This window comes from Hirundo rustica, chromosome 4, assembly GCF_015227805.2.
Source record: "Hirundo rustica isolate bHirRus1 chromosome 4, bHirRus1.pri.v3, whole genome shotgun sequence".
In the NCBI taxonomy this organism is placed as follows: Eukaryota; Metazoa; Chordata; class Aves; order Passeriformes; family Hirundinidae; genus Hirundo; species Hirundo rustica.
In genome coordinates, this window is record NC_053453.1 from 74,489,690 (window position 1) to 74,503,682 (window position 13,993).

The 13,993-nt window shown below is 50.0% G+C and overlaps 1 protein-coding gene across 2 annotated transcripts in view; it reads right to left on the reverse strand.

The window, feature by feature from the left end:
* The window catches only part of CACNA1C (calcium voltage-gated channel subunit alpha1 C), a 463,700-nt gene that overhangs the window by 11,447 nt on the left and 438,260 nt on the right, over positions 1-13,993 (reverse strand). The window contains exons 36-45 of one of the 2 annotated variants that reach the window (XM_058420136.1): positions 12,043-12,134; positions 11,119-11,284; positions 10,129-10,256; positions 8,325-8,421; positions 7,137-7,239; positions 5,420-5,521; positions 4,329-4,456; positions 3,178-3,312; positions 1,890-2,242; positions 992-1,018 (exon numbers count right to left, since the gene is read on the reverse strand). In XM_058420136.1, the coding sequence (XP_058276119.1) occupies positions 992-1,018; positions 1,890-2,242; positions 3,178-3,312; positions 4,329-4,456; positions 5,420-5,521; positions 7,137-7,239; positions 8,325-8,421; positions 10,129-10,256; positions 11,119-11,284; positions 12,043-12,134 (1,331 nt within the window). Of the gene's footprint in view, positions 1-991; positions 1,019-1,889; positions 2,243-3,177; positions 3,328-4,328; positions 4,457-5,419; positions 5,522-7,136; positions 7,240-8,324; positions 8,422-10,128; positions 10,257-11,118; positions 11,285-12,042; positions 12,135-13,993 lie in introns of both variants that reach the window. The other variant, XM_058420137.1, reaches the window with a different exon arrangement.

Consider the following 13,993-nt stretch of genomic DNA (forward strand, 5'->3'; position numbering starts at 1 on the left):
AATTTTTTCCCTTGTTGCATAAGGCTTGGTTATGGATTTCAGAGGAGCCTCCTGGACACCCACAGTAACCTTCTCATCTCTGTGATGTGTGGCCTTTGCCTCCCGAATCCCGCAGTCTGCACCAGCTCTGCCCTCTGCCTCCTGGTCACATTCTCATCCTTGCTGGCTTTTCCACCTTTCATCCCTTTTTTTAACTGCAGAGTGCTTCTACTCAATTCAGTAGGATCTGTTCAAAGCCTTAGGTGGGGCAGCCCTTAATTCTCTGCTTTTCTCCTCTCTGTCCCTCTGTTTCACATTTCAGCACTCGGATTTTGCTTCATTTGGACTTTGCGTTTTCTGAGGAGTAAAGTAAAATATGGAGGTAGCTTGAATCTTTGAGGTATGGACATGGAGGTATGGGAAACAATTTCAGTTTCTTACTAGAATTTGCAGAAGAGAGCAGGGTGGTGGTTTTGGTGGTTTTTTTTTTTTCCATCTTTTAGGGACTGGAGAAGCAACATTATCTTGTCATCTGGTTAAAGCAAAAACCATTGGGAGAAATGTGGGTTGTGTGAAAGAGCCTGTAAGAACAGTGCTGCAGAGACCTTCCTCTGAAATGGGAGGCAAGTAAAACTGCTGAGGTGTAGAGGGGAAAAAGTCAGTACCTGGCATCTCCTCCTGTTCAGCTGTCTGTGTTTAGCCAAAACCATACAGAATTTTTGTGTGAACATGCCAGGGGGTATTTCACTAAGCTGTGATCAGAGAAGGCGTTGATGTGTGAGCCCAGCTAGAATCTCTAAAAAACCCCAAATCTAGAAAATAGCCAGAATGCGATTTGCTACATGCCCTGAATTGGGAGTGTTTTCTGGAGATGTGGTGATCAGCATCTCTATCTCAGCCCTACTGACACCAAAAAGGAGAGCTCCTATTCAGCATTAGTGGGAATTTGGAGTTTGAACAGGAGGGAGAGAGTGGGTCTTACAGCCAGGCAGCATTAGAGGAGAACACGTACCGTCCCAGTGTCTCGTAGTAATGTGTCCTAATTCAAGGAACGTGCCCAGGGAAGCAAGGAGAGAAAAGAACACCCCGTTAGCAGTGTCACACCAGCACGAGTCAGCAGGGAGGAGGGCAGATGGGAACACAAGTTGTGCAACTCCCGTGGCCTCCCTCAGGAAGGCATGAAATAGAAAAACCACGGGACTCTTCACTTGGGCAATTCTGCTCCCACTGAAGCTCCTCTGTCTTATTGTCCTACTCTGTCCTTTCCTGGGGCAGCATTTGGCCACCTTTTCACACTGTTCACTCTCTGCACTGAAAAAAAAAGAATAAATCCATCTCCTTCCTGCTGTTTCTGAAAGTATTAAAGAAAAAAAATCCCCCACCGAGAAAAATTATATTCCTTTTGTGTTAGTCATCTGCGTGTAGAGAGCCTGAAAACTGTCCAGAGAAGGGGATTTTCTTCGCTTTGTTTCCGAAAACCTTGCCACCCTCCTACCAGAATGTCTTTGGTGACCTCTGTAGGGATGTGACCTGCTGAATGAAAAACCACTGACTTCAACAAAGCTCCCTGTTGGGCGATTAAGGCGTGAAGAGCAGTCTCCTTCAGTTACCAGTTGGTAAAACACCTCCCCGGGCTGAAGGAGGGATAAATAAGGCTCCCTTTGGATCTCGCAAAGGTTTCTCCTGATAAAGCCCAAAGAAATCACGTGTGTTGGTCAGTGAGAGTGCCGGTGCTCCGCAGTTGGCGCGCACCTGTTGCGCTGTGGGCTTTGGCACGAGGGGAGAACCAGAAGGCTCAATCCAGGCTGGGCAATGCCTGGGAGTGACTGCAGCGCAGCAGCAGTGCTCTGGTGTTTGCATGCACCTTCCAACACCTGCTCCCCTGTCTCCCTCTCTGCTGGGAAAATTACCTTTTGGATGGGAGTTTCCAGGGAGCCTCCTGCACGCAGATGGTGGGGGACAAGGGGGTCCCGTGGCCTTCCACCGTGCTGACAGTGCTGGGGTAGCTGGGAGGGCTGGGGAAGCGACACAGGGCGGTGTTGTTGGCGTTGTTGATGTTGGCATTGGAGCCTGAAGATGAGTAGCTGCTGGGAGTGAAGGTGGAGTCCACCAGCTTCTCGTGGGATGGAGACTCGGTATCTCCGTGGTTGTTGCCAGACTTATTGATGTGCAAAGGTCTCTGGGTGGTGAACGTCTGGGGGAACCCACTCCTGCCGTCACTTTGGTAATAGCTCACGTGGTTTCCAAACAAGCCTCCAGCTCTCTGTCAGAGGAACAGAAAGGAGTTTTCCTTTGTGAGTGAGATGTGCAAGGGCCCCGGTGTTTTCCTGCTTAGATTGTTCTTGAGGGAAGAAAAGCGAGGACCAAAGTGAGCATGATAACACTGGTGCTCTCTGTTCCAGAAAGCAGTGTGAGGACTTCTCTGTCACAGGGACTAGGAACACACAGGCTGGGATTTCAGAGGACTGGCATCTACACCTCTCACCAGACCTGGGAGTCCAGGACAGGGTATGGATGCAAGAACCAGGTAGCTGCTGTCTGGTTTTCCTAGTGAAGTTGCAAAGGAACATTTAGATATGAGGGGGAATTTGAGAAGAGCACCAGAAACTATTAAGCACCTGGAGGACGAAATTTAGAGAAATTTAATGAGTCAGTTATGTATGTTTAGATGGCGGATAAGGAAAGGGACTGACAGTATCTCTCTGTAAAGAAAAGAGGAAAACGCCAAAGGAGAGGAAAAGTTTCCAAAGAAAAGAATTATTAAGAAATGGGACTGAAAAAAGAAATAAAAGAATTGGCTAAGTTGCTCAGAGAATTTTCTCCTTCCATGGGAACCCTGTTGTGTCCTTGTGTGCTTTGTGGAAGGATGCTACCCAGTGCCACAGAAAGGAGTGAACAAAACACTGAAGTGTGCCTGGCTGCTGCACTGCAGATTGCGAGATGGCTGCACTGACCTGTTCTTTAATTTAGGTTTAATGAGGGAATCTTCCCCTGAGAAGTTTCCCTTGAGAGAAAGAGAGAAGGAGTTGGGATGAAACTGTGCAAAGACCTTAGGACCTTTTACTAAGCACCTAGGTCCACCACTGTTTTCTAGTAAGATCTACAAAACGAGGAGGGCCCAGCCGAAATGCAGAATGAACAAAAGAGAATGTGGCACTCTGAGCTCAGCCTCAGCTCACAAATTCGTTCAGAACCTACCCTGAAGATATCATCTTCAGAGGCAGCAGAAACAGCTTCTTTCATGGCCTTGTCCAGCTCTTCTTCAGCTGTCAGGTCTCCAGAAATGGCTCGTCGGATCTCCGGGCCGATGTCGTGGAGCGTGCGCAGACCAGCCTGCAAAACAGCAAACTATAGATCTTCATATCTCCGAGTGGGCACAGGAGAGGTAACAGCATTGCCATTTCTTCCTAAACACTGTGGAGCCCCATGAGTCAACACAGCACCCCCAGCTCCTAGAGAAACACCAACAAATTCTGTTCTTTCATCTCCACCTCAGAGAGGGAGAAACTCTTGGCAGTACAAACCGAGGAATGTTTGTGGCTGGTCCTTGGCTTCATCACAGCAGGACATAGACATAAATCCACAGGACTGACTAAGCAGGTCTGTGGGCTTTCAACTCTGGATTCTCAGATCCACAACCAGAAGCTCTAGAGCAGCCACAGTTCCAGCTGAACCATGCACTCTGGTGCCTCAGAAAATCCCTTCTTTTTAATCAGCAGCTTAAATATGGATTTAATAACTAAGCTCCTGACATTTGGACCTGCAAAGTCCTCAAAGCCCTCACTGACTGGAGTCTGTTCCAAAGAGTCCACCCAGGGTGGTAAGCTGTGGGTGTACTCAGGCCTCATTCTGTGTTTGTGCCCACATCACAGCAGTTTTCACCTTGCTGAAACTCCAAAGGCACCCTTTCTTCTCAATGTATCCTCGAGGGACATAAATAGTGCTGCTTGTACAGTCAACAGGGTTTTCTCTCTCTGTCACACAGCCTGGTAATCTACTGAGTGAGCATGTATCACAGTGGGGAACAGAAATGTCTGCAGGACACTGCAGGACACTGCAGGACACTGCAGGACACTGCAGGGCACTTCATCCTCAAAAGGATCCCAAACTTCAAATATTACTGGCAGATTGATAAACTGTGATTATGCCTCACCTCCGCCTTCCATTTCCAGAGCTAAGGGACTGTGACCCCACGGTACACGGGTATTTATCCAAAAGGATTGGTGTGGTAATCCAGGGGGTCTTTCCGGTAGGGAGAGCCCATTGCAACCCCCAGAACGGCTGAGGAGGGAAGTGGGGCCACCTGTCTCTACTGTACCACCCCATGGCACTCGGGGCCCGCTTGTCACCTGTAAGGACAGCGCGTTGCGCTGCGAGGGCTTCCCCACCAGGCCCTGCTCTTTACGCTTCTTGAACTTCCGGAAATACTCCTGGATCAGGAAAGTGGCGTAGAACTTCCCGACGGTCACCTCGTCATCTGCAAAAGCGGGGGGGCGGTGTGTGAAAAAGTAAATTCCACAAGCAGCTGGTCTGTCAGCGTGTTTGCTGATGGACGCCTTGCAGAAGCGCCGGGCGCTGCAGCGCGTCTCTGCTTTTTTATGGCAGCGGGATGCAGGGCTGAAGGAAGGGATCGCTCCTCAGCCAGAGCTTGCTGGGAATAGTCAGGAGAGGTTCAGGTGGCACTGGGCAGCCTGGCTCTGCTGGCACAGAACCCCTGCCAACCTCTGCAGTTTTTGGTGTTGGTTAACCACACAGGATCTCGTTATAGCAGCAGCCTCCCAGTCTGGGTCAACACATGCTGCTGTCTTGTGACAGCCTGGGGGAAGGCTTATTCACAGGCTGGCTCGCCAACAGCATCTGACTGATGGTCCATCCCAGGCCTGCTCTGACCCTTCTGGAATTCTGTCCCTTTGTGCCTAACATGGGTGTGAGTGAGCAGAGAAGATCACCCCTCCCCTGAAATGCGGTCACAGCTGTGTTCCCACACAGTAAAACCCGTCAGTCAGCCAAAATGTGCGCTACGTTTTTTCTCCAGGTAGATCTCCTCCTTTCTGCAAACACACTGGAAATTTTAGAAGACACGGTCCACCGACTTCAGAGCAGGCTGGGCAAGGCTCAGGACCTGGCTGCTTCTGGTGGCTGACTGCCAAGTGCTGCTTTGTGCCGCCATGGGGCCACCGGGGAAGTCAGTGAATGCCACTCTGGATGCCTATGCACCAACTCCTGTTTATGCACATTTTTTTTCTGATTTCTCAGCAGTAAAAGAACAGCATATTCATGTCAGTATAGAACCGACCTCAGCCTGATGAAATACAGACAGCTTGGAGAAGAAAGCATGTCCCTCCTGTTCCACCTGATGCTCACGAGGTGCAGTAGGACAGGACAGGTGAGGGGAAAAAAACAGAGAGATTGAGAGACAGGGACAAGATCCTGCACTCACCACCCGCAGGAGGCACCACCTGGTCCAGCAGCTTCATACTGGTGCGCTTCCAGATTTTCTTAATTATTGCTCTCAGCTCTTCGTTGGCTTGCTCCAGGTTGCCTGCAGGGTGAAAATCATCAGAGACAGGAACTGAGCAGACCCTGCAGAGGAGCAATTTAATGTCTGGCATGGAAATCTCAGGAGGTAAATATCAGAGAGTTTTCAGTGGTGGAAAGTTTTTGGGCCAAGAGATGCTCAGACCATTCCTAAAGCTCCCTCACAGCAAGAGGTCTTCTTCCTAAATATGCATAGTCTGGGCAGGGAGGTGACTTTCCTTCTGGATACCCATTTCCTCTCAAATGAGTCACCTTCAGTTTTATTTCTTGATTTATGTACATTCAAACCCATCTCTGCTCTCTCTAGGTATCTGAAACCAGTATCTTGTCCTCCTAAAGGTGCTGCTCCTGCAGTTTTTCTTATTTCTCCCCTAGCACCATGGCTCCTGAGGGTGTTGCACAGGGCTCTGCATGGCAGAAGTTCTTGTGATGGGCTGCAGCGAAGATAGGGACACTGAAAAACTCGCTGAGAATGAAACACATGGACAGCATCAAAGGCAGAAATCTGACTCAGCAGGGCTAATTCCCAACTCCTGCCCTGATCACTTAAAAGATCTTGCTAAGGCAAGAAAGAAAGCAGTTTGAGGCTTTAGATGGTTTCCCAGGAGTTCACTGGCAATGACTCCGAGAGTTTGAGGCTCAGACAGACGAGAAAATTGAGTTCTTTTTGGGTCTCTGTTTCATAAGCCCCAAGATGTCTTACGGGGATTGTGGGTGGCTTTTTCCTCAGAAGATTCTCTTGCGCTACAGTCAAATTCTGTTTTGCACAACTTTCAAGGCCCTACTATAATTTTTTTTTTTTTTTTTCATTTTGCCACTGTTTTTTGGCTCAGCTGAGTACAGCTGGCACTGTAAGATGGTCACTGCTTCCCCATGCCTGAAATGTAATGCAGCCACTCCTGAGGCAGAGGTGTTTAGCTGTGAATCACAGAGCTACACTCTCTTTTAATGCATCTCATTAATACATGAAGCCAGATTTTGACTCAGGACCAATACCTTTCATTACAGCAGGTGACAGAGTGCAACAAAGAGGACAAGCTGAGCCCCAAATCTTGTCTGCTTTTCTCAAATGTACCCGCTGTCTATGCAAAGCTGTTAAGAGTCCCTTTACTTCTCATCTGCCTTTACAACACCACTACAATGTAATGTTAACTCATGCTAATGGAAGCACAGGAGGAGTTTTTGTGAGACGAGACCCTCGAGTCCAAGCTCTTTTTTCTCCCCTGGACTGGAAGATCAGTGGCAGCAGCAGTCAAGGAGTGGCTCAGCTCTGCAGACAGGGTACAAAGAGGAGGCTTCTTCACCCTTTGTCCTTCTCTTAATTGCTGTGTGAGCAGACATTGATCTAAAACTTTAAACTTTCAGACCACCGTGAAGAACGTGATCAATAATTTGAGATGATGCTAAAGGGAGCAGCGGCTTCCTAGGCAGTGGGAAACACTGTGCTTTCCCTCACAGGTATCATTCCTCCAAACCCCTTTACATAGCCTCTTGTCCCACGTGCTGCATATGAGTAATTTGGATGATTTTAAACAAGTTGTCCCTGTTGGTTTATTCCAGATCAGGTGTTCACCTTGGCGTGAACACCTCTGTATCCTTGCAGTCAGCAAGCTCCTCACCTTCTGTCTTGATCCTCAGTGCTGTTCTGACCAATGCGAAGAGAGTGGCGTTGAACATGACGGTCCCATCGCTGTTCAGCGGCATGTTCATGGAGACAAGGCGCTGTGGGACGAAGAGAAGAGAGACAACAATCACACGGCCACACATGGACCGAGTCACGCTCCTCCTTACGTCCCCCAGACCTGCCATCCCTCTGATGTGAACATCCATGGCCTGCGGGCTGGTTACACTATGAGGATGCCCTGGTATTTCTGTCTCTCCTAATCTGTCCCGAGATGGGTGTTTGACAGCACAAGCAGATGTTTGTTCTTGGTGTTGAGAGCTGGATCTGGCACAGATGTGCTCTCCTAACCACACAAAAGGCTGATGGCCCTGAGTAGTGCGCAGCCCACCTGCTGGTGACCCTCCAGCCTCAAGAAGGTGGTTGCAGCCCAGAGGAGCTGGTGAGAGGCACAGGGCAGCCCAGGGGTCGTTCAGAGACGCTGCTGCTGGCTCTGCCTGGTGGGCAGCAAGCTGGGATGTGCCCAGTGAGTGAGGCAGGGTGAGCCAGAAAACGCCACGGCAGCTGTTTAGTGTAAAACAACTACTCTGGTGGAAGGCAGCCCTGCCCCAGCATGGGGGTTGGAACTGGATGGTCTTTAAGGTGCCTTTCAGGCCAAACTGTCCTGTATTCTGTGAGGGATGCTCTGGTTTAGCTGCTGTGAGCCCAGACTCTGCCTGGTGCCTTGGGAAGCCTGAGCTGGGACAGAGACTGGGCAGAGCTGGAGATAAAGTAGGGATTTATTGAAAAGCCTTTAGGATCCACCTTGGACAGGACAAGAGCCTGACCAGGGCTACACCCAAGGTGGACCCAAAATGGTCACAAAATGGCTGACAGGTCATGAAATATTACTTTTTTATAAGTTTTGGTCAATTTGCATATTGGGGTTTAATTGTCCAATTCCAGCTCCAGGCTGTGAGGTCCCATCCTTCTCGTTCCTCCCTCCAGCCGCCCTTGTTTGTGCTTTTGGGCTGAAAGTTGTCCTTGGTGTGCAGCAGGGAAAGGATTTGTTTTGTCTTCCTGCTCAGTGAAGACAGCTTACTAGCACTTAATATGAGGCTCAGAACTGCACCCCTGGGCAGCACAGAATCTGAAATACATGAAAGCTAAAACTTAAGGCATCACCCCGAGCCGTGGCATGCCTTACTTTGCAAGCCACCCGGTGAGGGCAGAGCTTCCCGAAGCCCAGCGGGGGCTGGATCCGCCGGAGCAGCGTCACCACATCCAGGTGTTTGATCCGTCCCCTAAAGAAGAAAGCACAGTGAGTTTGAGGGCTGCATCCTGAGCAGGGCTGAGCTGCTGGCCCGCCTGCAGAGAGCCGCCACAGCTAAAAGTGTCACTAAGGTCTCTCCAGCCTCGTGCTGCTGCTCCCTGAAGGCCAGGCATAGCTTAAAGTATTATTATTTCAGGCCTCTTGCATCTGGCAGTCCTGCAGGATTTGCCCAGCGCTCATCCAACTTCTGCTAGTGCAGAAAGCCCAGCTGTCAGTCATACTTGAGGCAATACTTGCAAGAATTGACCTCAGCCTTTTCAAGGCTGGTTTCTTAGTGCACGAACAGACAATCTGGGGCTCCCTTCCCACCACTGACCAGCTCAGAATAAATATCTACGCATTTACTTGCTGGGCTGAGGCCCACAGCAGGCAGAGAGGTGTAAAGGGTCTATTTCCTTGTGGTTTACCTCACAAACAGCCCCAAGGCGCTGCCTTTTAATACTTGTTTATGCTTGGGGCCGTCACTAGAGTGGGCACAAAACAAAGTCCTCAACTTCCTCCACAGCAGCAGCTGGCCTTCTCTTAAGTTTGGTAAATGGCACCTCAAAAGAAGAATCCTCTCACGGAGGGAGGAAAGCTGCCGGAGCCAGAGGAGGGGCATGGGCTGTGGATGGGGAAGAGGAATAAAAGAGCTTCCCATTTATCACCAGGGAGGAACGGGAGCCATCTGAACTGAGTGGCTATCTGTTACACGGCTCCAGCCACTGCAGTCTTGCCTCCGAGCAAGCACAAATAGTAGCACCTGTTTTGTTAACAAATGTGTATTTATTAGAAGTCTGTGCTCATTCCCCATCCATATTAAAAGTCCCCAGCCCCGGAAGTTACCATGAGTGGGAAGAAGTGTTTAAATTCACGCATCACTCTCATAATGTGACCCACCCTCACACAGGGCAGAACCTGAGCCCGGACTAACCGCGACACTACGTCTCCTGAAGAGCTCTGCTTTTAGTTTACACCCAAATCTCTTTCCACGGCTTTTGCATTATGAAGGGGGCTTTGCAACTACAATTGTCAGCTGTACAGTAATGCCACAGGGATCCAAATGCACTTTAAGCCTAAGCATGTGTCAAACAGAGCATATAATACTGAATGTCAGTTAAGCCCTCGTGTGAGTTGTTGTGGTGTAACTTTAAATCCCTGCAAGTCTCCTGTTGTGAATAGCTCTGCAGACAAAGTAATGTATAGCCACGTGAATGTACAGGTTGTGATGGGCATATATGACATGAAAACACAGAGATTTGAGCACAGCAGCTCTGCTGTGAGTACAAAGTCAAGCAGGAGGGTCACAGCTCTACATCCCAAACAAATACAGCAATAAACTAATCCCCTTTTCTTAATCTCCTGCTGCCCCTCACTAAGTCTCTATCTCCCTGACAGAAAGTAAAGCAATGGCCTGACAAGTAACAGTGCAGCCTGAATGCTGAGATTTCTGTGAGTATCTCTGCACTTTGGGCTTATGGATTCCCCAGCAGTACCTTGTGGTGATATCTATTTTAGGGGGTTTGTAACAAAAAAACCAAACACAAACAAAAAAAACAAAACAAAACAAACAAAAAAAGAAATAAAAGAAGAGAGCTCTTGCAGGGGGAGCATGGCACTTAATGCACTGAATCTAGAGAACAGACAATAATGGGCCTGCTCTCCTGAGGAGCTCTGATATCCAGGCTGGGTTACTTACTTAGCTTCAGGGTCATACTCTGCCCAGATCCTTTTAAACTCATCCAGGTGGTGTGGTCCTAAAATGGACCAGTCCCGTGTCAGGTAATCGAAGTTATCCATTATAACAGCTACAAAAAGATTGATGATCTGCAAACAAGGACAGAGATGATGTGATGGATGAGGCAAGGAACAGTAAATTTTACCAGGTTCTCCATTTAAGGTCTGGATTTGGCCTCACAAGACTAGGAAGCCATTGGGGTTAGCTTCTTTATTCCCCCAGGCCAGCCCCCCAGTTTAAATGGGAAGAGCCCAGAGGTGAAATACTCTCAGCTGGTTACATTTTTCTCTTCCCTACTAAATGGATAAGGCACAGATTTTCTGAATTCTTAGATGTGCTGTCATTGCTTTTTATTTACCCGTGTCTTTGCCTGGCAGAATGGGGTGGGATTTATCTTTGATAGGCAGTGGGACTGAGATAAAAGAGATAAAAGTCCTTTCTTCTGGCCCAAAACCAAAGCTTTTAAAATGTTGCTGCTGTTCACTGGGAGAGTTTTGGGCTCTGCTGCCAGCTGCAGAGCGTGTGCTGTCGCTCTGAGCAGTGCCACACTGCAGCCAGGGAGCAGATGCAAGTGGGATATGTGTATTCTCACAGTCACTGCTGCTGGCAGGGGAGGAAAATCCAGCTCAGCAGCCAGAAGGAAGGTAGGAGGGAAGGTGGGAAGCGTGGCTGAGGCGTTGCTAGCCTCAGCACAGCCCACAGCACGCTAATTTGGTTTTCTCATTGAGGAGGAGGAGGAGGGAAGAGCGCTCCTTTGCTGTGCACAAAGGACTGGGATTGGGAGCAGAGCATCCCCCCGAGCTGCAGGGAGGCAGGGAAGGGCTATTGTCACTGAAAGGGAAAGACCCCTTGGGGAGATTTCCCCTCTGTGAGATCACTCCTGCCCTGGGCATTGCTGACATCTAGGGAAGCTGAGGTGACGGAGGGAGGGGTTGGGTTGGGGGCACCCACCAGGAAGGCACAGAGCATGTAGAAGCTGATGAAGTAGAAGACGGCGAAGCTGCTGCCGCAGGAGTGATCGGCCTCCGTGGAGTTGGCCGGCTCCGACTCCGGGTCACACTTCTTGTCCGGGAGACACGCCAGCATGATTTCCTGCCAGGCCTCACCTGTGGCACACCTGGGCAAGGCAAAGGGCAGGGCAAGACAGCAGTGACCTCGGATGTGACAGGGACCCGATCCCCAGGAACATTAATGGGAATTTTGCCACTGAGGGCAATTAAGAGCAAGCTAGGCTGATGGCTTTGACATCGCCTGGCATATCCTGCTCCTCTCTTTGGTTTTGTTGCCGTCGTCAGTGATGGCAGTAAAACCATCATTTCTGACTGGCTTTGGCTGCTGTGGGTACAGGGCTCTCACGTTCCAACCAGGATCACGGACTCGTGTGTGTGGCACGGCTGTGGACTAAAAAAGTCCTCCAAAATGATGACAGTGTTGAATTTGTGCCAACTTCCCACCCCTTTGGCACCCCTCCCTGGCCCCAGCTGGAGTGGGATGATGTGCTAAGCTGAGCTGGGCATGGCCACGCCTAAGCACGAGCTCATCACGTCCCTTTCCCTGCTAGAAGTCACACCGGCCAGCTTTGAGTCAATCATCGGTTTTTGATGGCTATCAACATTGGAGAGCACTGGAAGCTGGCTAGCTTCCTTCCTGTAGGAGGACTCGTGTCCCTCCCCAGCACGGAGCGTTACCAGGGTGAGCTGCTGGGGCACAGGAGACTCGATGGACTGGTCATCCCGTCTGACACAACTCCCGCTGAAGCACAACGTGTTACTACTCACCTCGGGAACACGACAGGGCAGGAGGAGATAAGCTGTGCCCGAGAGCAGAGGGATCGTGCTCCCAGACTGACACAACCCAGAGCTGTCACACACCCACCTGAAAAGCAGCAGCACTGCCTGCGGGAAGGTCTGGAAGTTATTGTTGCGGTTGATTTCTGTGGTGTCGTTCAGAGCAATTTTACCAAACACCTGGCAGAAAGCAGAGGTCTTTTCAGATTAGCCCTGCAAAATCCCCAAACCTCTTGTCACCCGTGGCTCTTGGCCTCACCCTGACTCTGATAGTTAATGGGATCTGCTCTTCTATTTAAAGAAACTTTTCTGTGTCTTTCATATATGCTGCTGCTTCCCTGGCTTCTGCTTTATCACCAGAAGAGCACTAATTTTGCAATAAGAAACATTTTGCGTCAAAACAAGGTGTCCTTCCTCATTCATACACTGAATACATGACATGGGGGCTCGTTTTAACAGGCATTCATATGGGAAGGGAGTCCAGCTGAAAGAAATCAGTAACAGAGAAGAAAAGGCTTCTTCCTTCCTTGCTTATCTGTCTTTGTCAGGGGGAAAATGACAGCAAAAACCCAACAGCTGCAAAGCCTTGAGCTTCCATCTCTGTGGGGGGCCTCGGATCTTCACAAAGAAATGCCAAGTACGTTTCCTTGGGTCTGGAATTGTCCAAATGCCTGCCCTTCTATAGTCATGCTTGTCACCAGCAGGTGTTTCAGGGGTTCTCCCAGATTGCAGCAGCACGAAGATGATGACCAGATCTGCCCAGACAAGGATGCCCTAGAGCTTCCCCCCATGCCACACCGACCAGTTCCTTCAGTTCATGTTCACCCAGCCACGGCACGATGCCTGCAGCCATCAGCAAACCTTTTCAGGGGCCTGTCTTTGGGTGTGAAGTCCCCAGGGCAGCAGAGTTTCAGGCTTCGGTAAAGAAGTCTTGGATAGCTGCTGTACTTTCAGGCAGCGGGACTGAGAGCTTAACAAAGCTTGTGTGACAGAAAGGCCTCTGCCCAGCAAAGCCAGGACTATTTATTCCCCATTGATAACAGCGTGGCAGAGATCTCTGGGGCTGAGAGCTGTAATCTCTCTGTAGCCAAAACAGGCAGCGGGAACAGAGCGGCTCTGAGAGAACACCGAGCTCCTTCTCAAGGAAATGTCCCTGATAATTAGCACCCCAAGAGAAGCAGTGACGTGGAGAGGAGCACGGGGACAATGGAGGGATGGCCTTGCCAGACGGGAGGGAGGGTCGGCACATGGCAGTTTTCCTCAGGGGCTCCTCCTGGATGCCTGGGCCTTCCCCTGCCTGGGCAGCCCCACGCCACAGGCAGCACCCACAGCTCCAGCTGCACCGAGTGTGGGCAGAGGCAGCCCATATTTTTCATTTCAGGCAGATGTAGCTAAGGGAGCGTCCCTCGATCTTCCCTTGGATGCTGCAGCTTCCCTGACACAGGATGCACTGGCAGCAGCTGCTGTGGGTGTTCTGCGTGAGGAACCAGGAGCAGGTGTGAGTGGAGGTTCCTCCCTCATGGCCTCTCCAATCTGAGCCTCCTGGGCCGTCCTGTGAGCGCCTTCATCCATCAGCATCAGCCTGGAGCTTTTCCACCTGAGCACGTGGGGTAGTGAGGCTTGAATGTTGTAACGCTCCAAGTCATGGCAGCAGCTGACATAAAGTAGTGGGTCTCCTTTATATGGGAAATTCTGATGTTTTCATCAGTTCTGGTACATCTGGTCTTTCATGGTAGCTGCTTAATGGAGTGAGGGATGATTTTCCTTCCCATGTGTCCCTGTGTGTGAGGGAGTGCTGCACACAAAATGTCTGGGATGCCATTTGGACAAAAAGGGAGAATCACAGGTCTGTGGGCTCTGGGCTAGCAGGGAAAATGGAAAAAGTTGGTTTTCTTATTGGAAGACATGAGGGCACGAAGCGACCTAGTAATCTAGATCAGTGGGAAAGACAAATGTATGATCTTCAGGCTGCTGAGATGATTTAAACAGGGGCCTGAACGTAGGCCAAGGGTTAAATAGGTGACTTAGAACTAGCTGGC